Source organism: Alligator sinensis, unplaced genomic scaffold (genome assembly GCF_000455745.1).
Source record: "Alligator sinensis unplaced genomic scaffold, ASM45574v1 scaffold794_1, whole genome shotgun sequence".
In the NCBI taxonomy this organism is placed as follows: domain Eukaryota; kingdom Metazoa; phylum Chordata; order Crocodylia; family Alligatoridae; genus Alligator; species Alligator sinensis.
This window is the reverse complement of record NW_005842125.1, coordinates 432,131-454,383: the sequence shown is the minus strand read 5'-3', so window position 1 is coordinate 454,383 and position 22,253 is coordinate 432,131. Positions and strand designations below refer to the sequence as shown.

At 43.8% G+C, this 22,253-nt stretch overlaps 1 protein-coding gene across 4 annotated transcripts in view; it reads right to left on the bottom strand.

Annotated features, from left to right (window-relative positions):
- THUMPD2 (THUMP domain containing 2) overlaps positions 1–22,253 on the bottom strand; it is a 37,573-nt gene that overhangs the window by 2,003 nt on the left and 13,317 nt on the right. Inside the window, exons 1-8 of one of the 4 annotated variants that reach the window (XM_025205688.1) lie at positions 19,260–19,279; positions 16,004–16,404; positions 12,756–12,833; positions 9,922–9,974; positions 9,444–9,531; positions 8,306–8,377; positions 6,572–6,686; positions 3,788–3,905 (exon numbers count right to left, since the gene is read on the bottom strand). In XM_025205688.1, the coding sequence (XP_025061473.1) occupies positions 3,788–3,905; positions 6,572–6,686; positions 8,306–8,377; positions 9,444–9,531; positions 9,922–9,974; positions 12,756–12,833; positions 16,004–16,399 (920 nt within the window). In that variant the 5' untranslated portion in view covers positions 16,400–16,404; positions 19,260–19,279. Of the gene's footprint in view, positions 1–3,787; positions 3,906–6,571; positions 6,687–8,305; positions 8,378–9,443; positions 9,532–9,921; positions 9,975–12,755; positions 12,834–16,003; positions 16,405–19,259; positions 19,281–22,253 lie in introns of those variants that run through there. The other 3 variants (XM_025205689.1, XM_025205691.1, XM_025205690.1) reach the window with 3 other exon arrangements.

Genomic DNA, 22,253 nt, shown 5'->3' with positions numbered 1-22,253 from the left:
TGCGCAGAGCCAGAAGTGAGTCCAGAGCCTTGGATGGTGGCAGCGGGAACCCCAGGCTAGCGGGTGTGCTCCAGGGAAGGGGTCGGCCAGACGGGAGGCACCCTAAGGGAGGCACTCGGAGCCTGGAAGGTGGTCGGGCGCAGGGAGGTGGGCGGCTCAACGCAGGAGCGCCCCCTACTGGCCCGCCACAGTAAGCACACCCCTAGGAGTATTTGGGAAGGCCCCAGGGGATACATGGCAGTGGTGTGGAGAAGCACTTCTGGTTTTGCTGCCAGCGCTTCTTGGACACCCTCCCCCCCTTGTCCATCAGTTGCCAGGGGACACTCCCCACCCCACCTTGACTGGCCAGAGGACTCCCTGCTTCTTGACCAGCCGCCAGGAGTACATCAACCAAAAAAGGTTGAAAACCCCTGATCTAAAGAAAGGAGTCATGTTCAGTGTTTCCCAACCCGTGGGTCACAACACAAAAGTGGGTCACAAGAATATATGAAAGGGTCACAAACAATCATGGAAAAATGTTCAAAAATAATGGATTGTCTCCTTTACAGGAGAAAAACCATGTGAAACCATGGGCTTCCACTTGTAGGCTGGCAGAGTGCCATGGGGTTGCAGCCTGGCTGACCAGCATAGGCAAGAGCCACCTCTGGGACCCAGAGCAGGGCACTGAGACCTGCTGCTGCTGTTGCTGCAGGGACCCCTGCACCAGTCACACCAGCAGCAGCGTGAGGAGTAACAGCTGGGGGCGGGGGGGGGGAGAAACGCCTCAATTGCCCTCACCTCCTCCCACCACTACTGCTCCTCTCGGGCCACGGCTCTACCCTGGAGGGGAGATGGAGTGGTGGGCAGCACTGGCGGCCTAAGGGGACCAGTGGTAGCCAGACCATGGCAGCAAGGTAGAGCTGCAGCCTGGCACACAAGCAGTTAACAACAGGAGGAGGGGAGGGCAGCACAGCTGCCCCGCCACCCTGCCTTGCTCCTCCTGCTGCTGGTGGTACGGCTGATGCAGGGGCCCTGGTGACATGGTCAGCAGCAGCAGCAAAACGTTTTGACACCCTGCTTTGGGTCCCATCAGCTGGGCCATAGTAGCAGCTCCTGCCCATGCTGGCCTGGGCAGGCTGCAGCCCTGTGCTCACTGTGGGCACACCCGTCTTCCCTTGCCGCACACTCCCACCCCACACAGTGTGGGGTTAGGGCCTGGGTATTGGGGGGGGCACCCAGTCAGGAGCAAGGGACATCAGCAGGGCTGGGGGTGGGGGGGTGGAGGACTGTGGGTTGGGACTGAAGGGCACTGGCTTGGCCAGGGGGCTGCGAGTCAGGATTGAGGGTTATCATCACTGCAGTATGCAAAATGAACAATGATGAATGTCACCTGGGAGTAATGGAGGACCACATGTTGATATTGCTGTTACTGTTTTCCTATAGATGTTGATTTCTGTCTTTAAAATTAAGGCTGTTGAGCTGCTTTAAACTTGTGAGCCCAAAATACTTGTGTGATTTCTACTTAAACTATTTACTGGTCAGGACTGTCCATGGATGTTTACAAATGGGTCCTGATTAGGACTGTGAATTAATCGTGGTTAACACATGATTAATGTGTTAATTGTTGTTCACGTTAATTTTTTTTAATGTGTTAATAGTGCACATGGTTTTGGAGCCCACGCCTGGGCTCTGCTCTGTTGTCATCACCACCACCTCTGGGCTGCCCTGCAGGGCAGTGGTGGCAGCACAGAGGACTGCAGGGCAGCCCAGATGCAGATTTAGATGGCTACAGTGTGTGTAGAGGGGTGCACAGACACGCAGCCACAGCCTGCAGGCGGCCAGGAACACAGCCCGGCGGCATGTGGAGCAGTGCCCAGCAGGCAAGTGTGTGAAGGGGAAGGGGTGTGGGGGAGGGAAGCAGCATGCGGTGGGGGAGGTTGAGGCCCCCACGGTGAGGGAGCAAGTGAGACAGAGGCAGAACCAGGGGTAGGGGCTGGAGTGAATAGGGCCCTGGGGCCAGGGCAGGTCATGGGACGGAGCCATGAGCACAGGGGGACTCCCGCCGCTGCACACACCCTGGGAGAGGCATTGTGGGGCACATGCCCCCTGGATTTGTGCACGGGACAGAAACAGGTTGTCACTGCAGCCTGGGGCTCTGTGCCTCGCTGCCTTTACCTCAGGAGCCATGCACTAGCTGCGCTATGTCCCCTGCCTGCCCTGTGGTGGGAGGCACAGCATAGCATTACGTGGCTCCCAGGGCAATGGCAGCAGGGTGCAGAGACCAGCACACAGCGGCAGCCCTCCCAGGGTGCATATAGCAGCAAGGGCCATGCCCCCCCTGCCCCGCGCCCACTGACAGTTCCTTCCACTTTGCTTCTCCCTGCAGCCCCGGGAGCAGCTGATGCCACCTGCTCGCACCCCTCTACCCACCCCTTCCCTAGCCCCAGCCTCACTCCCTCCCTCACCACTGTGGGAATGTATCCCTATGTTAACTTATAAACCGGGTTCCCTTTTCGCGAATACGAGTTATGTAGTTTTCTGGGAATGCATGTACCACATAAAACGAGGGAAAAAGGTACAAAAAGGTTGAGAACCACTGACCTAGTTAGCCTTAGTATCAATTCACTTCTAAGAAGCCAGTGGAGCAAGAACCACTCTAAGTCTGAACCTAAGGGTGGGAGGAATGGGGGAAGCCACACAAAACCTCCATCCAAAGCCACTATCCTTACTCTGCTCATAGTGAACAAGTAAAACAGAAGGGAACAGCTGACTAGTACTAGTGGGTTTTCTCAGGCAGCTACTACTTTCTTGTTCACAAGAAAATCCCTTGCTCAGGAGGATCCACTAAGGAAAGGAAAACAAAACCCCGAAGAATTTTAAACAAAGCCAAGGCCAAGTACTGAATAAGTATAAGTTGTTACTCTACTGGTCTAACAAAGGTAAAGTCTAATAAAATGGCTCAACCTTTTCCATACCACGATCCCTCCTTCCTAAACCATAAAGAAAGGGAGGGTGCCAATAGCTAAAATTTGTTCTGTTTGTAAAGCCCAGGCTAAGAACCTGTGATTTAATGAAAAAGACCTGGATTAAAAAAAAACAACCCACAAAAAACCCCCAAACCTTACAAGTCTGTCCCATGGTCTAACTCTACTTTCAAATGCATCTAGGCTTGAACAAATAATCCCTCCATTTTTGCCAAAATAATACCATCAAAATAAAACTGGAATACAGTTACTGCTGCTTTTATTAAAAATATCTTAAGTCTTTTTCAGTATCACCAAGCATGAGAACTGAATATGAATATCCCACTTAGAGAGCCATAAGCTTCTTGGACTCCACCACAGAAATCCCAGCCAGCAGCAAAAAAGGTCAAGACAAAAATTTGTCTGAAAAGACAAAATACCAGTAAGCTATACCCACATATGAAGAGAGAGAAACAGACCTATACTCGTTAAGAGCAGGGAGAGGGGGAAGTTCTGTCACCACAGACTAGGAAAAAGAGACACTCAGTTCATGAACATCTATCAAGGATGCATACCAGGGATGTTCCCTGACAGCTCTCACTGCTGTCAGAGCTTCCATGGTTTGCCAGGGGAGAGATGTAGTCCCTTCAGTGACAGTCTGCAGAGGCAGTTTTATGAGAAGTAAAATAAGCAACATGAACAGGATTTCTGTGAATAAGTTTTTAGGTCCAGACCACAGGATAGGGATCATTTAGAATAAATAAAACTCTCCCTCTTTCTATTTCTTTTCTTTTTAATGATCAAGATCATATGACCTTCAAAAGTCTTACAAATATTACACATACCTTTCCATTTCTCGAAGAATGTCTGGTACAAGTTTTATGTCTTTTGTTATTGTGAACTTTTTCCCAAAAGGAACATCCGAAATGACAACATCAATGCTTTCTGAAGGTAATGGCAATGCTGCAGAATAAAAAGTCAAATTCTTATGTTTACTTAGAAAAGAAGGCAATTAGCTAGTAGCTGTAGTTCAAGTACATTGAAAATAAAAATCCTCTCTCAGAGAGCATTTAACTCTTCAATATTATGAGTCTGCTGGGCCAGCACATACACTCCTTTGCACAAAATGAACTATTCCAACCAGATCTATCTTACAACACCTTCAGCTCTCCTGTGAAATACGGAAATTAATTTCTACATAGGAGAAATATTATAATCTTCGCATTTTCCTATGCCTGAAGGGTGTGTGCACCCAAAAGCTTGCAAATAAAGACTTTTTTTGCAAATATCTTGTTGGTCTAATAAAAGATATCACCTCTGCCATGAGTTCTGGTTTCTTTTGCCTGTAGACTAATATAACCTGTATACCTTTCACAGACTGAACACAGACCTGATCACAAAAGGAGTCTTGAACCCTGCTCCAACCCAAATGTCTTTCATCTCCAAGAGAATCCACACCACAGACTGAGAAGGTGGTGTCAATGACAGAGAGAAGTATTACAATTATGAAGTCAATCTCCATATGGACTTATAGAAAATCATAGAATCATAGAAAATTAAGGTTGGAAGAGACCTCAGGTGATCTAGTCCAACACTGCTGAAAGCAGGACCATCCCGAACTAAATCTTCCCAGCCAAGTCTTTGTCTAAGTGAGTCATAAAAACCTCCAAGGATGGATATTCTAAAACCTCTCTGGGTAGCCTGTTCCAGGTTTTTACCACCCTTCTCATGAGGAAGTTTTTCCTAATGTTTAAACTTCCCTTGCTGCAACTTGAGACCATTGGTTCTTGTTCTGTCATCTGCCACTACTGAGAACAGTGTAGCCCCATTCTCTTTGGAACCAGCCTTCAGGTAGTTGAAGGTTGTTATTAAATCTCTCAGTCTTTGATACCTTCATGGTGGTGAGGGAGTGGGGCTTCCCCCCAGACTTACCGGCTGGACGATGCTCTCCAAGCTGCTGGGTTGCATTCCTGGCCATGTGCATGCTGCATCCGCACGCATGCACACAGTATTTAATCAGTGACATTATTGGCCAAAAAAAGCTGATTGTTGATAATAGCAATTATCCTTTATCAGTGCCAATACGATACGGACCAATATATTGGTGCACCTCTATTCATAACTTTTGCGAAATTGTGTGCTATCCAATTTAAAAAAACAGAGTATGTATTATAGTGCTTTCCTCCTAGCAGAGGGGCTGGGCAGTGGGGTAGGAGATTGGCCAGGCAGGGGATGTGAGCTTGCACTTATATCCTCATGACACTCTTCAAAAGATCTAACAGCACCCCAGGATACTGTGACTCCCTGGTTGAGAATCTGCATTAAACATTCAAGTCAGCCATCTGGCAGCAGGTGTCATCAGAATGTGTTCCTAACACCTTCAAGCACTTTTCACAGGTGCAAGATGCATCTAAAACAGCTATTCACAGGCAATAAAATGGTATGGTGTCTGTCTGTTGATGGATTCAGATACAAACTCCAAACAAACCCCAGCATGGACACATTCTCTTTCATTAGAAAGAAACTGATGTAATCATGTTAATGGAAAGTGATGTTAGTTTTTTAATAAAATCTGGTTGCAGGTAGGCCTGGCTATTGCCAATTCATTTCAATTTTATTTGGGCTGCTGTGTTTGAATTTTCCACAACTGCTTGAGTTTTCCATGCCAGCTCTGTGAATTACTATTTTTCCATGCACCTGAGCTATCTGAGAAGGTCAATCTCTTGAGAATGGCTTTAGCTGTTTCCCAGAATGTCCTTGGGTCCAGAGTTAAAGTAAACCACTTCACTACAACTGAAATAGACAGCTATGCAATCTTTCTCAAAAAGCGTAGCATTGACATATTCTGACCAATGACTAAGATATAAAACACAAGGCATTGACTACTTGCTCAACACAGGGATGGTTTGAGATCAGACTACTTCTATACACCAAGCCAAATTAAGGGGTCTAAAGCCAATCAGGTATGAAATAGGTTTTACAAGAATAAATATATATCATCCTCCATCTTCAATGTACAAAAAGCTGTGAAGGTGTCAGACAAAGGTGGGGAGGGATTATGCTATCTGCTGTAATATGGGGATAGTGTTTCAGAAGGATAGTTCAGGGCCAGGTTTGGAGGGTTTGTCCAGACTGTCAAAGCAATTACCTTCTCTTAAGTCCAGAAACTGAAAACAAACTAACAGCATCTTCCAATAAAAACAACTAAGGCCATTAAAAATATATTAACTGCCAAAGAGAATAATTCACCATGTAATTTAACAAGTTATTATGGCAGTTTCTTTGCTAAAAACTCTGTTACAAGCTGCATTCATAGCACTTTTTTCTGCTATTATGATAGTGTCTAGAACTTTTACCTAATGCACCAATATCTTTTTTAAACTTGAAATATCACATTAAGGTACAGAATTAATGTTTACAGTGCCCTATATTCAGATAGTTTTTTTATCACAACACAAAGGGGAGAGAACAGAAAAAGATAGCATGTCACAACCATTAAGGAAAGTCCCCAGTTACAAATGGAAAATCTTGGTTTTACTGTACTGTAATTCTCAGCATTAACTATAATTTCTGGAACTGCTACAATCCTTAGTATCTGCTTTATGATTTGCAGTATTTCCAAACATTACCTATCACAGAAGCTTTAAGTAACTCAATTTTATCCATCAAGTCTGCAGCCTTAACATTCTCGCATGCACCTTGGAGCTGCGAATCACTTATATCAGTACCCAAGTAATGTACATTCTGTAGGAAGAGAGAAGACAGGTGGGGTGGAGAGGATAAACAAAACATTTACTCCATAGAAACAAACCCTCTCCTCCTCCAAAGAAAACCAAACCCAAACAAACATGTTACTTTTTACACATTATTAATTACTTGTTAATTTTACACATTGAATGGCACAGGTTCAAATATTAGGGCTGTAGGCAAGATTCAGTGAAGCAGCTCTTAGAACAGCCACATGTAACTTAAAACCCCAGAGACGTATGTGGGGAGAGGGAGGAGATTCATAGATTGTAAGGGCCTGGAAGGGACCTCGCAATATCATCGGGTCTAGCCCCCCTGCACTAGGCAGGAAAGATAACTGGGGCCAGGTGACCCCAGCAAGGTGACCATCTAGTCTCCTCTTGAAGATTTCCAGGGTAGGCGATTGCACCACCTCTGGAGGAAGTTTATTCCACAGTCTGGACAGCCTAACTGTCAATAAGTTTTTCCTACTGTTAAGCCTGAAATGGTCTTCCAGGAGCTTGTGGCCATTACTCCTGGTTTTCCCCAAGGGTGAGCCCTTGATGTATTCCCATGGTATAGCAGTAAGCTGCTACCAAGTCCCCTCTCAGCTTTCTCTTTTTTAGGCTGAGGCAGCCCAAGCCCCTCAGCCCTTCCTCGTATGGCTTGCCTTGCAAGTCTCTGATCACATGGGCGGCTCTTCTCTGGACTCTCTCAAGCTTTTCCATGTCCTTGTTGAAGTGTGGTGCCCAGAACTGGATGCAGTACTTCAGCTGTAGTCTCACCAATGCCAAGTAAAGTGGAAGAATCACTTCCTTGGTTTTGCTTGAGATACATCGGTTGATGCATGCCCAAGTATGGTTTGCCCAGCTGGTTACAGCACTGCACTGATGGCTCATGTTCATACGTTGGTCTATTATTACCCCTAGGTCCCTTTCAGTCATGGTGCTAGTCTGTTTGGCGCCACCAAGCCTGCTAGTACGTTGAGGGTTGTTCATCCCCAGATGGAGCACGTTACACTTTTGTGCCATAGTTGTACACTTCCAGTTCTGGGCTGCTCCAGAGACCTGTCATTTAGAGAAGGGGGGGGCTTCTGACTTACAACAGCACATCCCTAGTTACTTATAGGAACTGGACTGCTTATGGTTCTTGTAATACACTGTGCTGTGGCACTATCCCAGAAGTAACCTCTACTCTGGCAAGCATAAGCATCTTTTGAATACAGTCTGCAGCTGTATGTCTCTGCTCCTGCACTGAGGGAATTCTCCCCTATTTAGGTACAAGGCTTTAATAGTGACCTCAGTAAGACAACCCTGCTAAGACCCCTTCACCTGGGTAAAAACACTAGAGCAGGTGAAAGAATCTCAGTGTAGACTAAGATTCTCCAACAGCTTGCAATGGCTGTGGGGGCAGTATATAGGACTGAGATCTTTATATATTTTGGAAATATTTTAAAACTAAAACTTACCTAATAAAACCCCAAAGAAACCTGCAAGTTTTTTGTAAATAAACCTGGCTCCAATTTTCCAGCAAGAACACACACTTAAATTACAAGTCACATTCTTAAAATAAACGGATACAATAGAACTGCAATGCCATCTTGTTAACATCCTACCCATCAGGACCTTTGAACTTACAGGCCATTCTTTTGCAGCTTCCAAGAGTATTGTTCCCAACCCACACATGGGGTCTAACACAAATGCACCAGCCTACACACAGAAATAAGAAGGATATTATACACAAAGCAAGACAACATCAATTTGTCTTCCAATGCAACAAGCCCACTCTGATGATGGGCTGAATACCCAGAAATTCCCACTGAAAAAAAAAAAAAAAAGGTTGACAATAAACAGCAAAATTACAAGATCAAATTCAGTATAAGACAACATAATGAAAAGAATCAGTAAAGACAGTATCGCTTGAAACATGGCACACGTTTCCACGCAGTCTTTGAGGTAAAAATTGTTTTTAGATATTAATGGAATGTATCTACTATATAAATTTATGTGGGAAAAGCTCAAAATGTTTAGCTTTTCTGAAACAATGAATACCATATTTACTCAAATCTAAGACAAAGTCCGTCCATCCCTGTCCCCCCCAACCCGATCGGCATGGGGGGGCTCATCTATGATTTATGTACAATGAGGGGGGCAGGTGGCTGCTATGGATCCTGGGTCAGGGCCAGAGTCAGACCCACAGCAGCCTCTCCCCACCCCTTCTACTTGCCTTTTGCAGCTTCTAGCCCTCTCTTGCTTCTTTTCCTCAACCTTACTTTCAGGTGCAGCTCAGCTCTGGCTTGGGCTTGGGCTGGATTCCCTCCCAAGCATGGAGCACATGGAAACTCCATCCCCTGCCCCACCACTGCTGCATGGCCTGGCAAGGGCTACACTTCCACATGTTGTGCTCCATGACCCAGGAGGGAACAGAACCTGAGCAGTCTGATAGTAAGAGGGTACGGAGAAAGACTGTGGGGAGTTGAAGGGGGAGGAAGAGAGAGAGACTGTGGGGAACTTCAGGTCAGGGGGTCCAGGTTGCTTTCATCAGACCATCTCTGAGATCTTCAAATGTTTTCTGAAATCCAGAGCTGTGCTGCCTAGAGGGCCAATGGTGTTAAGAGAAAAATTATATCCAATTTTTCCTAACAGATTTCCATCAGATTACCACTATTCCCACTATCTGAGCCACAAAATCCTCAGCTCTCAGACAAACACCACTCTTTTTTATGCAGGACCCTATATTGCTAGTTAGTGCTAATCTGTATTAATGTTTGCTTACACTGATTTCAGCAAGAGATGCCATAGCCCAAGCTATAGTAGAGCGCAGTCCTGCAGTTTTGATGTACTCTCTATTTGACAGTGGAAGTCTGCAAACAATAACCAAGGTGAGATACCAAGCTGAGATAGTCCATATAAAAAGGAAATCCTAAAGAAATTATCTTCTTAGGCCTGTGTCTTGTCATACATAAACGCCTTACTGTAGTCATATTCACTGAAACTCAAACAGAAGGAAAAGTCAGTGGATACTGTACTTTTGAAAAAAAGACCACTGGATTTAGCTGCCTACTTAAGGCTCTTATTTCAGAAAACTTTGGCTGAGGTATTCACATGAACACTAGATAAATTATATGATCTAGATTTATGACAGTCCAAGTGATACTAATTAAGTAAAAATAAATTACAGCAGCCAATTTGATTCTCTCATTTATTAAAATATGAAATGTCTGATGTACATGCTATGGGACAAGAATATCTACCTGAAGACAGGAATCCCCACCACAGAATACTCATCATTTAGATGGACAAAAATCTGAAATAATAATAAAAACAAAAGTTACAAAATAAAGATTTCATTTTAAAGTTAATATGGTAGCAGTTTTAGACAATTTAAACTAAACAAAATGCCATTTCCTTGACCTTCATAAAAGCCTAAGCCTATTAAAAACACCACACTCTTAGAAATTAGGTAGGAACAGTAGGTTACCCAAATTTAAATAGTTTTAAAATAGTAAGTTAAGCAAGTCCTATAGACATTGTATGTCCAGTAGGAGTTCATCACTGGACATACGTGTCTTTGAGACTTCTATTAAGTAATCAAGGAATGCACCCCTTTCTTTTTTTTCTTTTTTACTCTTCTGTAGTAGTAAACAACATACTGAATATACCTTTCAGAATATAAAGATCCCTCGCATAGTCTCTTAATATTAAGCAAGTTTTACAAAGGCCCATAAGAAGTATTTGGGAGAGAAAATTGGGGTGGCCAGGGATGGAATCTTTCCAAAACTCTGACAAAAAACCCAAAAAAAGATACCCCAAAAGGAAATGGTTCAATGGGACAAGAGAGTATGGGCCTCTCAACAGGTTTTGCAGGGCTAGAATTACTCCAAAGCCACCAAAATCCAAGTCACTTATTTGCACTGGAAAGACACACAAAAACCCCCCAAATCAAAATCGAAGGAAATTCATGCTCCTAAGTCATTCACACAATTTGAAAATGCCCATTCCCAGAGTGCCTGTGATGAAGAACACAACTGCCTTTCTGATGTACACCTCAGCGGCTCAAACAAGCATTCCTAAAGTCAGTAATAGAAGCTTTTCTGCCCCAGCGAGCATAAGCTGTGATATCATCCAAGAGCTGGCCAGCCATAAATACCAGTAAGAGATGGAACCTAACAGCTATTTGGGCAATGTCTGCACCAGGGGCGGGCAATTCTTTCGGGCGGAGGGCCACTTACTGAGTTTTGGCAAGCCATCAAGGGCTGCATGACAGGCAGCCAGGGGCAGATATATATTAATAGACTTAAGATGTCCTAATGTATTTTCACAGCTGTGCTAAAGCAGGTACGCTGCTTATTTTCCAGACTTTGGTGCATTCTGAACAAGGATGAATGGACTTGTTAGCAATAGTTCAGCAGAGGCTGTACACACATGGCCTTAGACACTGTTGAACTGGTGGACTGAAAAGACGGTGGACTGAAGTCTTTAGTCTGTTAAAAGAGAAGCTTAAGGATATTTTGGCATAATGCTTATAGAAGACAACTCCACCAAGTAGGGCTCATGAATTTGGGAAGAAGATGAACAGAGCCAAAGGCAGAGAGAGTCTTGCATAAGCCAACAGCAGTAGTTTGTAAACATCTAGTGAAATCTGGATAATATGCAAGGACCTGAAGCTCAAGCATTCCACCTGAAACTGAGCTCATAAATGCCTCAAAAAAGTTTTCAGGACAAAGCTAGCTCCCCTTTATAGTACCTTCTGGAAGACGCATGGGGAATGCAATAGAAATAAAGTGCATCAAGACCAGGGTGGGCAAAATGGAGAATCCAGCCAGCAGCTGGACTCCATTTCCTAGTAGTCCATGCCCACGTTCCTGCAGCCAATTTCCACAGAGGCCCCAGCAGCCATGGGGCCATGACAGCCCCGGGGCCAGAGCATCTATGGAGACTGGCCCCAGCAGCACTGGCAGGGCCCGTGGCTAGGTGGCAAGCTGCTCTAGGGCTGGAGCTGGGATCTTGCAACAGTGTGGTCCAGAGCCAGAACAGAGCTGCGATCTGCTGCCTGCATATCCCAGGGTCAGATGTTGCCACCACAAGATCTCAGCCCTGGCCCCAAAGCAACTCCATGACCAGCTATGCACACCCTGCCAGTGCTGCTGGAGCCGGTCTCCATGGAAACTCTGGCCCTGCACTGTCATGGCCCTGCTGCTGCTGGGGTCTCCATGGAAACCAGTCACAGCAACATGGGCAGGGGCTGCTGGGAAACAGCTGCTCTAGCCCACAGGCCGGACTTTGCCCATCCCTGATCAAGACCTACCTGACCCTAGTGACTAAAGGTGCGGACAATGGTCTGCACTTCCAGCCATTCCTGGCAGGCTGAAACAGCTGCTGGACATGACACTCTGAGTTAAAGACCCAGGCAAAGCAGAGTCCAACTGCTTGTGTGTAGCACCCAAAAGGGTCTGGGTAGGTTTGTTTCCAGTACACTGTAGCCCCTTCCCCCTAGAACTGAAGTCCTACTAGTTAATTTTTTCAGAGAAGCCAGAATGATTTGGTATACCTACGTGATATACCTACGTGGAGACAAAATGCTTGCCAAACTTAATCCTGACAGAAGCCAAGCCAGCAAGAACTTGGCCTTTGATAAAGGAAGGCGCCCTGAGTTTGAGTGACCACTGAACAGACTTTTAGTTTGATAAGGCTGCTCGCTGCTGATGTGGAGCAAGGCTGAAAACCCACCATTTGGTCCAACCTAAGGCTATGAGTGAAAGCAAACCTTTGGTCACTTCTGCGCTGGATTATAACCTCCACAATTAGAAATCATGGTGCTAAGGTATAGCAGTGGCTCCTTCTCCAGCTCTTAGTGATAACTTTTTGCTACATGAAAACCAGTACTTCCTTGTTCAGGTCAGTAGCAGAGCAGGGAGAGAGGTCCAGTTGTAGGACAAAGTAGCAGTCCTATGCCAGTATATTTCACAGATAAAAGCATTCTATGTTCCAAAACCAAAAACCAAATAATGACAGGAGAGAAAAAACCTATGCTGACAGTGTCATTCTAAAACCATTAAGAAATAATTCAGTAAACAAGCTCATTTACCTCTAGATCAGGGTTTCTCAGATCAGCTTTCCAGCCAAATTGTTTTAGAAGAGTGACACCAATCATTCTTCCAACCTCCTAGAGAAAAAAAAATTGAGCGCCACTAAGAAAAGAAACCTGAAATTTATAGGTGGCACAGATACAGAGAGAATATATAGTGCAGTATGATAATAGCGATGCCATATGAGATTACAGATGTTCAGGAATGGTTTGACAAAAAACAGGTTTCATTTGAAAAATGGCATTTTGTTGAAACCAAAACTATTGGTGGGAACATACACAATACTTCAACCAGGAAAAGGAGGTCTCAGCTTCAGGCTCCATGATGGCATTCTTGGTCAAAACCAAGGGAAGATCCATATGGCCCAGAAGACCCTATTGCCCTAACAACCATTGGAGGTTTTCTTGCGATTGGGAAACCAAGTTTAAAACTCCCTGGTCTGCCTGCCTAAGCCAGAGACTCATCTCCCACATTCTGGGTGCATGTCCCTACATCTCCCTCTCACTCTTTGTGGACCAATAAATAATTGATGCAATGGGCAAGAGGTGTAACAAGGGTAGGAAGCTGAAGTTCAAATCCTGCCCAATTCAGACCTGAAACTCAAATTTCAGTCTCCTACTTTCCAAGCAAACCTTCCAACTGTCTTCCATTCCTGGATTACCCCCAGCTGTAGCCATTCCTTCAGGCCCTCAGTGCCCTGTCTGGCATGCTGGACTTGTACACAGTGTTGGAGAAGTCAATTTTGACCAAGAATGCTATCACAGAGCCTAAAGCTGAGAACTCCTTGTCCTGGTTGAAGTGTTGTGTATGTTCCCACCAAAAGTTTTGGTTTCAACAAAATGCCATTTTTCAAAAGAAACCTGTTTTTGTCAGACCATTCCTGAACATCTGTAATCTTATATGGCATCGTTATCATCATACTGCACTACATATTCTCGCTGTATCTGTGCCATAGTTCAGCATAACTATCCAAGTGCACTGAGGGACAACATTTTCCCCAAACCTTCAGCCTGTTAACATAATCTGTACTATGAAACAAACTAAATTATTGTTCTTATCACTCACCTAAAAGAAATTCTGTGGGAAAAAATAAGATCCCAAGCAAGGATACTAAAAATTCATTCTTTTGTTTTAGAGATGTTACATGTTTCAGAGACATTTCTTTCATCTAAAATATGGAATGCCAGTTGAACTTAAATGAAATGTGCTCACTGCAGTGTTTGTACAAACTCCCACTGCTTTCAGTAGCCCATACAAATGCACATTATCAATACATTTGTTCTATAAATGACATTCAGTTCCAAGGAGGAAAAAAATCCATCTCTTTCTCTTATGTTAGCAATGCAAAACTCATTTCTGTTAATGAAGAAAAATGTCTTAAATTCCACTGGTAGAACATAGTTATCAAAATGAATGCTTTCATTACCCATCCATGAAGCATCAAAACATTCACTACCTGTTCCCAATATGGCTCATGCCAGAGATAAGAACATTTAAGCTTTTACTAGTTTGTAGTTCTTTAAGCAAGGAAACGCCTCCATGCTTAGAACACATTAATTCAGCTAGTCACTACTATCAACGTTACTACTATGGATAGCTTAAAAGAAAATTGTGCATGATAGACAGATTGTGAGACATGACTACAACATTCCCCATGGATTCTAGGAAGATATCTGTCAGTAGCAGCCATGTAACATGTAGCTCAGCTATACAAGTTTGCCTTTTCACAGGAGCAAAGCCACTAATTTCATCCTACCCAACTGGCAGCTCTCTAGTAGGGACGAATAAGTGTGTCACAAGGCCAAGAACTCCAACCCCACTAGGGGTGGGAGGAAAAGTTAGCCTGAGGTGGAAAATACCCGCACCCCCAAAATCTCAAGAGGGTGGGAAAGGCCAAGGGTTTCTTTGTTTGTTTGTTAAAATATAAATAACATTTTCTTAAAATGGCCCTGGGTATGATCATAAACTGCATCCGACTGGGGGGCCTGGTGGCAACATGATAGGGCTACTCATGGCAGGGTAGCTTATAAAAAATACCACAATGTTGCAGTCTCCAGAGCAAAGGTGAGCATAGGGTACCTCAAAACCCTGGCCGCCATTGCCTTGTGGGTATGCTTTGCTTGGAGAAAAGCTAAAGAGCATTGCCCTGACAGAAACCCGCCTTTGCTGGGGTGTTAGGCAACCAGCAACAGTTCTTATCTGTTGCTCTCTGGCAGAAGCTACAACTGTTGAGGCACTGAACATCTGGACTCAGTCTAGCCTTTGGATTCAGTCTCAGTGGTCTAAAGGGGAGATGGTAAGTCTTTGGCAGCCTCCATACTCTTGCCTAGGCATACACCTTGAAGTTCTTGGTGTGATGGTCACTGGACTCCATACAAGTGGATTCATCAAGCACCTGACTAGACCTCTTACATGTACACCATGATGCAGAAGATTGATGGTTGCCTACTGGATACATATTTAATAGTATATGTAATATAATTGCCTGTAAAAACTGTAATACAGGGTAAGAATGAAGGTTCATCTGGCCCAGTATCCTCTCTCTGACAATAGCAAGTAGTGGATACTTAAGACGATAAGAAACAGGTAGATGCGATAGAAGTCACATTACTACTGTTGAAACTCCTACAGAAAGATCATTTGACCCAGGAAACCCTGATGACTGCAATTATTTTTTCCTTACAATACGTTACTCTGAGGTGCAGCCAAGATCTACAGATTTCTAGGTATTTTGTGCCTGGAAAAGCTGCAAACCCCTTTTGACACCTGAAGGTGCATGAAGTTAAGCACGCATCTAAATGTTGACAGAATCAAGGCCTTTCTTTTTACTGGTCACTGACTTCACTGGAAAATTTCAAAAAGCTAAGTTCTGCCAATCTTCAAATAAAATTAACAGAACTTGAGTTGCAGTTCTGATGATCTCTTTGCATCCCTGATGTCAAAACTTATTGCTACCTCATAAATATAGTATATCCTTAATAGGAGCTACTCATTTGAAAAATATTTAGGGTAAAATGATGCTCTGAAACAAAATGACAACACTTGTATTTCTGCCCCAGCACATATTTAACACTGAAAGGAACAGATACATTCTTTAAAAAAAAATCAGAAATAGATAGATCTGTTTGTTAGCCTAGTACATGCAATTTAATTTTATGGTATTATTAATTATAAGGCACTTCAATTTAACATTATAAGCTACAATTCATTATATCATTATAGTCAGCAATTTTGTTTTTCAGTATACCTGTGACGTAAATACTTTTGAAACTGCTCCACTACAGCGACAAGAAACTCTGAAAGTGAAGCTGTGATTACTACTTTCAACTGATTTATCTTTACTAGTTTCAGGTGCATCTTCTAGGAAAATCTTTCTTCCAGTCAGAAAGTCCTCATCATTGTTTCCCTCTGGCACCACACATTTCTTTTGCTCTTCCATTTGATGTTCCTCAGAATCTGCCTCTATCAATTTTTCTTTCTTCTGTTTTTTAGCTGTAATATTTATCTCCTCTTCTGATCTTCTCTTTTGAGGTACAAGGTTTTCTTTTTTTTTCTCATCGTCATGAAGATTTTTCCACCTAGAAACTGTTTCCAGCCATGAACTGGGTTCCTCAATTACAAGTTGTTGAATTTCACGGACCATTCTTCCTAAAAGCAACAAAAACAACTTACACACATACACTCTTAAGTCACTCAGCATTAATAAATTATATATAATAAAGTATTTACAGTAATTAACAATAATGGAGTGAATGTCTAAGAATATTACACACGCAGTCTAGAACTTAAAAAAAATGCTTACTATATTTAAAAGACCAGGTCATATATTCATTTTATTTTTTCCCCAGAACTATGCATGTATGTCAAAAAAAAAAAAAAAATCAGTATAGGTAGGAACAGAATCACTAACTCCATCCTAATTTTCTGTAACTAAGTTTCAAAATATTTTGGACAGAAGGCATTCCAGGTGAAAGGGGTTAAAAAAAAGAACATAATTAGATTTTATGAATTTCTGAATGCATGAGGCATCTGTGAGAAACAAGCTTAGCACCTCTCCTTGTCCAAGTGAACTGCTTAGGCCAGCATGTTAATTTATCTGATTAATAGTTCCATGGTACTACAGACATGTTTATAAGGCAAATTCAGCACCCACAAATTTACTGTGCTACTCTAGATGAGATGCTTCACAGATCAGAAGCAATATCCAAATGGTGCTATGGTCCAGCTAATTAGCACTGGGGTAGGCTGTCATGGTCATTCAGTGGCGCCAATTAGCCTGACTGAAGTTCTATATATACCATATTTACTTGAATAGAAAATGACTCTGACTATAAGATGACCCCTGCACCCAATAATTAAATTCTATATATGGAAAATTTATACATTTGATATAATTTTCCAGGTACATAATCCAATTCTTGTAGGTTTGTCTTGAATTTGTCAACCCCACATTGCTACAGCACGGAAAATAAATTTGGGGGCGAGGGGGAGGTCAGGTAGCCCTTCTGCACCCCTTCCACCACAACTTCTTCTCCTTGAAGCCCTTCCCCCACTCCTTACGGTCCAACTCTGCTCTCCCTGGGCATAAGCAAGGGACAAATTTGAAAAAACAAAACAAAACAACCTTGAAAGAAACACAACGAGAGCAATTTGCATATAGTATCCACAGACATTGTTCACCCAGAAATGACGCATTTTACTTTTTTGGAACTGCTACAAGTTTTAGGTAGTTCATAAAAACATTTTTCAGTAGCAGTTTAGCACCTATTTAGAAAGAGTACAAACTATGCCTGATATTAGTCCAAAGCCAGCAGGCTGGTGATTTACCATATACTTCCACAGAATTAACAGCATTTCAAGCCATGACCACAGCTCAGCACTGCTCAGTATATGTATGTACTCCAGACAGGACTGTCCCTAGGGAAGAGGGTGAATCGGGGCAACCACCCCGCACTTTGGGGGGCCCTCTGCGGACAGTGCTGTACAGGCCTTGCTGCAACCGCCATGCACCGCCAGCTCCTCCATGGCTGCTGCACGCTGCCAGCTCCGTGCTCTTGCTGCTCACCACCACCCTCCCCCCACCCCGTCCTCTGGACACTCGCCACCCTCCCCATGCTGATATGCCCCAGGCCCCGCACACCCCTAGGGATGGCTCTGACTCCACACACCACTCCTCCCTCCACCCCAAAATGATCCATGTGCTAAATTAGGCCCCCACTCATGACTGGAACCCTAAAAACCCTCCCCAGCCACCTTCCCCCCCACACACTCACAGTTCCTCACAAAACACATACCCACTCACACCACACACACAACCCCCTATTCACTCCCCTACAAATCACACACACACACCCCCTCCACCACACCCCACATACCCACAAACCTATACTCACCCACCCACACCCTCCCACAATATAAAAGAATAAGACTTCATTTTAAGCTATTATACTATCACCTCTATGCACACTACACAAACACATAAATCAGGACAAAAATATTTTTAAATGAAATTAATGAATGTTGTAGATGTTTGATTTTTATAATATCATTTGGTATTTTTCTGGTTCAGAGATGCAAACCCCCTTGCTGAAAGGAATACTTCCAGGGGGCAAAGGGAGGGACTTCTGGTGGCAAAGGTCAGGGGTAAGGGGGTGGGACTTCTGGTCCCAAGATGGCAACCGGGGGGCAAGGCACCTGTCAAGGGGCAGGGCTAACTATGGCACCCTTGATGGCTTGCCAAAACTTGGTAAGCCACCTGCAGCTCTGGCCAAAATAACTGCCCACCCCTGAATTAGACAGTATTTAAGTCTGCTCCAAAAGTTGACATATTTGGCCTCCAGAGTGGTTTATTACTTACAGTACCAGTGTTGCAAGGCGACTTGGATCCTTACTTTCTATTCTACCAATACCAGTTTTACGTCTTCAGTAAATTCACTTAAAATCTTTGCAACTTATGCCCCTGGCAGATATTACAGTTGTTGCACATTACATGCAAGTATCACATGACAAGCTGTAACATGTTACACATTAAACCAGTTCATCCACAGCCAAAAATTGCAGATCAGTCACAAAGAAGTTGCTCACTGAAATAGCAACTTCCTTGTGGCATGGAAGCATCCCACAATAATTTTAACATGTAGCCCAGTACTGGCATGTTAGGGTTTCTCATGAGATGCTCATTTAGCATGCAACCACAGTGATGTCTGCCAGGGGCCTATAGTTGCCCCTAACTAACAGAAGAGAAAGATAATGCGTAATTAGCTCAGTATGGCACTTTGAAATGCTTGCCTCTAAAAAATCAATTTCTAAAAGTCACATCCATTGGCAAATCTAGAAATTTGAAACGGGGTGGGTGGTGTGGGGGGGTGAGATGGTGAGGTGCTTTATCACATATAAAATGACACATATTTATCTACAGTTAAAAATAGAATAGAAGCTTTACTAATAAGCTAGGGGCCTAGGACTATTATTCAGTTTAAGATTGAAGTAAAAACAAACATTACTTCACCAGAATGAGTTAAAAACAATCTCCAGGGCTGTGAAATAGGAGCCTCATTATCAGGAACAGCTAACAGAGCAGAATTGCAGAACAAGGGTAGCTTGATTGGTGGAACATCAAGACCATTAGAAAGAAGAGAGGGTTGTTAACAGCTGTGGAAGGAAGAGTTTAGAAGGGATCGGGTAGACAATGAGCCGTGAAGTGAACTACCTCCCTCATCACTGTCAGATAAGAAATACTGCTGCCACTGCCAAAACTTTGGGTGGAGCAGAAATCAAAGGAGGACTGCAAGTGCACCCCTTCCAGATCCACACCTGATAAAATCTGGCCTGTATGGAGTCAGATAAATTGCTCCCTGCTAATGTTCATTGATTTGTTTTTTGAAGAAAAATTTCACTCCTACAGATGTGCTGGCTCTGCACCATCAGCAGAAGAGGAAACTGGAACCTCTTTATGCTTGTGTGTATCAACAGAACTGTTAATTTAAGTTCCAAAAGCAAGGCCAAATTATGACCATAGTGAAATTAAGGTAAAAGAATTTCCAGAGGTGTTGGAGGGCAGAATTTGGCCTGCAAAACCTTTAATGCTAGATGCTGAGTGAAAGAAAAGAACCTTTTTCTTAGATCTCAGAGAGACTAAAAGGCTGCTAAAAACAACAAAAACAGCGTTTTAAACAGAACAGAACAAACTCAGTCTGGAATTAGAGAGCTAGAGCTTCTGCTATGACAGAAGACATCCGAACATTCAAAACTGTAACTCCTATAAGTAGAAGCCAAAATGATTCCTTTTTATAAGAATAGAAGAAAATGTAGTTATGTTATTAGCCAAGTTCCCTCAATTCTGGAAAGGCTTCATTTTAGGGACATGAATAGTCCTTTTGACTTCACTGGGCAAAAAAAATTTTGAGAAATTGAACCTTAAAGGACAAAATGAAGGTAGTTATTATCTTGGTTTTTATTGGTTTATGCATGAAAATAGAATTAGTTATTTCTATTTATTTAATTTTTTGAACTTCAGGTTCACTGACAATTTGATTCTACAAAAAAATTAGCATAGTTTCAAGACCCCAATAAAAGTCTAGAATCAGTACTTTTAGCTCATTCTAATCTCAACAATTCAGATTCTCATCCTAACACTGAAATCTTGCGATCACAAGTGAACTGCCTCAAATCTAGCAGATATCTGAAGGAAAGATGCACGGTATAGTTTACAATTTACTATTTTTAAAAGGACATCTGAATTTACTTAGACCTGAATGATGATTAGATTAGAATGATCTCATTCAACATGATGATTCATAAATACATCACTGTGCACCAAAACAGAATTTAACAGAAATTCAACAAGCCTGTCTAATGTATTAATACACATGAATGATTGGACATGGCGCAGCTAGTCTGAGTAACAAATGAGGCAGGGACCTAGGAGAAAAATCAATCACATAACCAATACAATGGAAGACTACTACAAGCCACCTGCAAGGGGACCGAGTTCAACTAGCTGAGTATGTCGCATTAATAAAGACTGTGAAATGGCTTTTTCAGAGCACTAGCAGATTCTAACCTCAACTGGACAGGAGAAGAGTGATATGCATGTTCTAGTGGCAAAAATGTATGTTAGGAAATAGCAAGATAGATTAGTTTTAGCAAATAAACAATTTTGAAAATGTCAGTACACACAAGCAAGCTTTATCTTTCTTTAAAAAATGCTTATAAATCTGCTAAATCAAAATAGATTTCATCCAGGCCACTTACAGGAACATCTCTGAGTCAGGGCCAATCCCAAATCACAAGGATTTTACAGCTATTTAAACAAGAGCCACCCCAATGGTTCATATGCATTAATGCACATGTCTGTAGAGTTTAGATGATGGTTTGCATGGGATGGTTTGGACAGGGATGCTCCTCCCTCAGGCAGGTGGTTGGATTAGATGACCTCTGGAGGTCCCCTTCCAGCCCTACTGATCTATGATTTGATGCCCTGCCCACTTGGTAATGAAATATCAGCACTGCTTTTCCAGAGGTTCAACTGAAGGAGGAGAAGCCCTAAGGTAGGGGTGGGCAATTAGCAGGGGTGCATATTTTTTTGGCAAATACTGATGGCCAATTATTAACCAGCCATATCGGCCGATACCAATCCAATAGCCAACATGCAGGCTAGCCACAATTACTTTAGAGCTTCTCCCACTTCAGCTGAACCCCTGCCCAGCCCTGAGCCTGCAGCGGACAGCCTGCCCTCACCCTGAGCACAAATCCAGGGGGCACATGCCCCCCCATGACTCCCCTGGGGGTGCACACAGCAGCAGGGAGCCCCGGACAAGGCACTCATATCTCCACTCCACTCCTGATACAGTCGCATTTGCCACCCTGGCTGGGCAGCGCTAGCTTCTGCCCCAGTCCCTCCCTCAGCACGGGGGCCTTGATCTGCACTCCCTGCACCCTTTCCCCTGCAGTGTGCCATGGCTTAAGTTTGTTAAAGCACCAGCCTCCTAAATAGGAGGTCTAGTTTTTCATCTTCAAGAGGAGGCTGGACAGATATTTGGCTGGGGTGTTATGAGCCCGGCACCTGTTCCTGCCTGGTGCAGGGGCTCGGACCTGATGATCTGTTCAGGTCCCTTCCGACCCCAAGCACTATGATACTATGAGTTACCGGCTGGATGCTGCTCTTCAAGCTGCCCAACTGCACTCCTAACTGCGTGCACACACATGGCATTTATCGGCTACACCCGCCAAAAAAAGCCGACTGCCAATAATGTTAATTTTCCTGTTATCGGTGCCAATCTGAGATGCCACCGATTTATCGGTGCACTGCTACTATCCAGGCCACTTCCAGAGTTTTTCTGAGTTGTCGCAGGCCGGTTGGGCATCTCCCCTCCACCACCGCCTGCAACAGTTCACCCGAACTCCAGAAGCGGCCCTTCAGCCCGAGTAAGCGCCCACCCGCCGGTCAGGGGAGCCTAACCTGCCTGTTCCCACCTGCTGTGCCACCGGGCCACCTG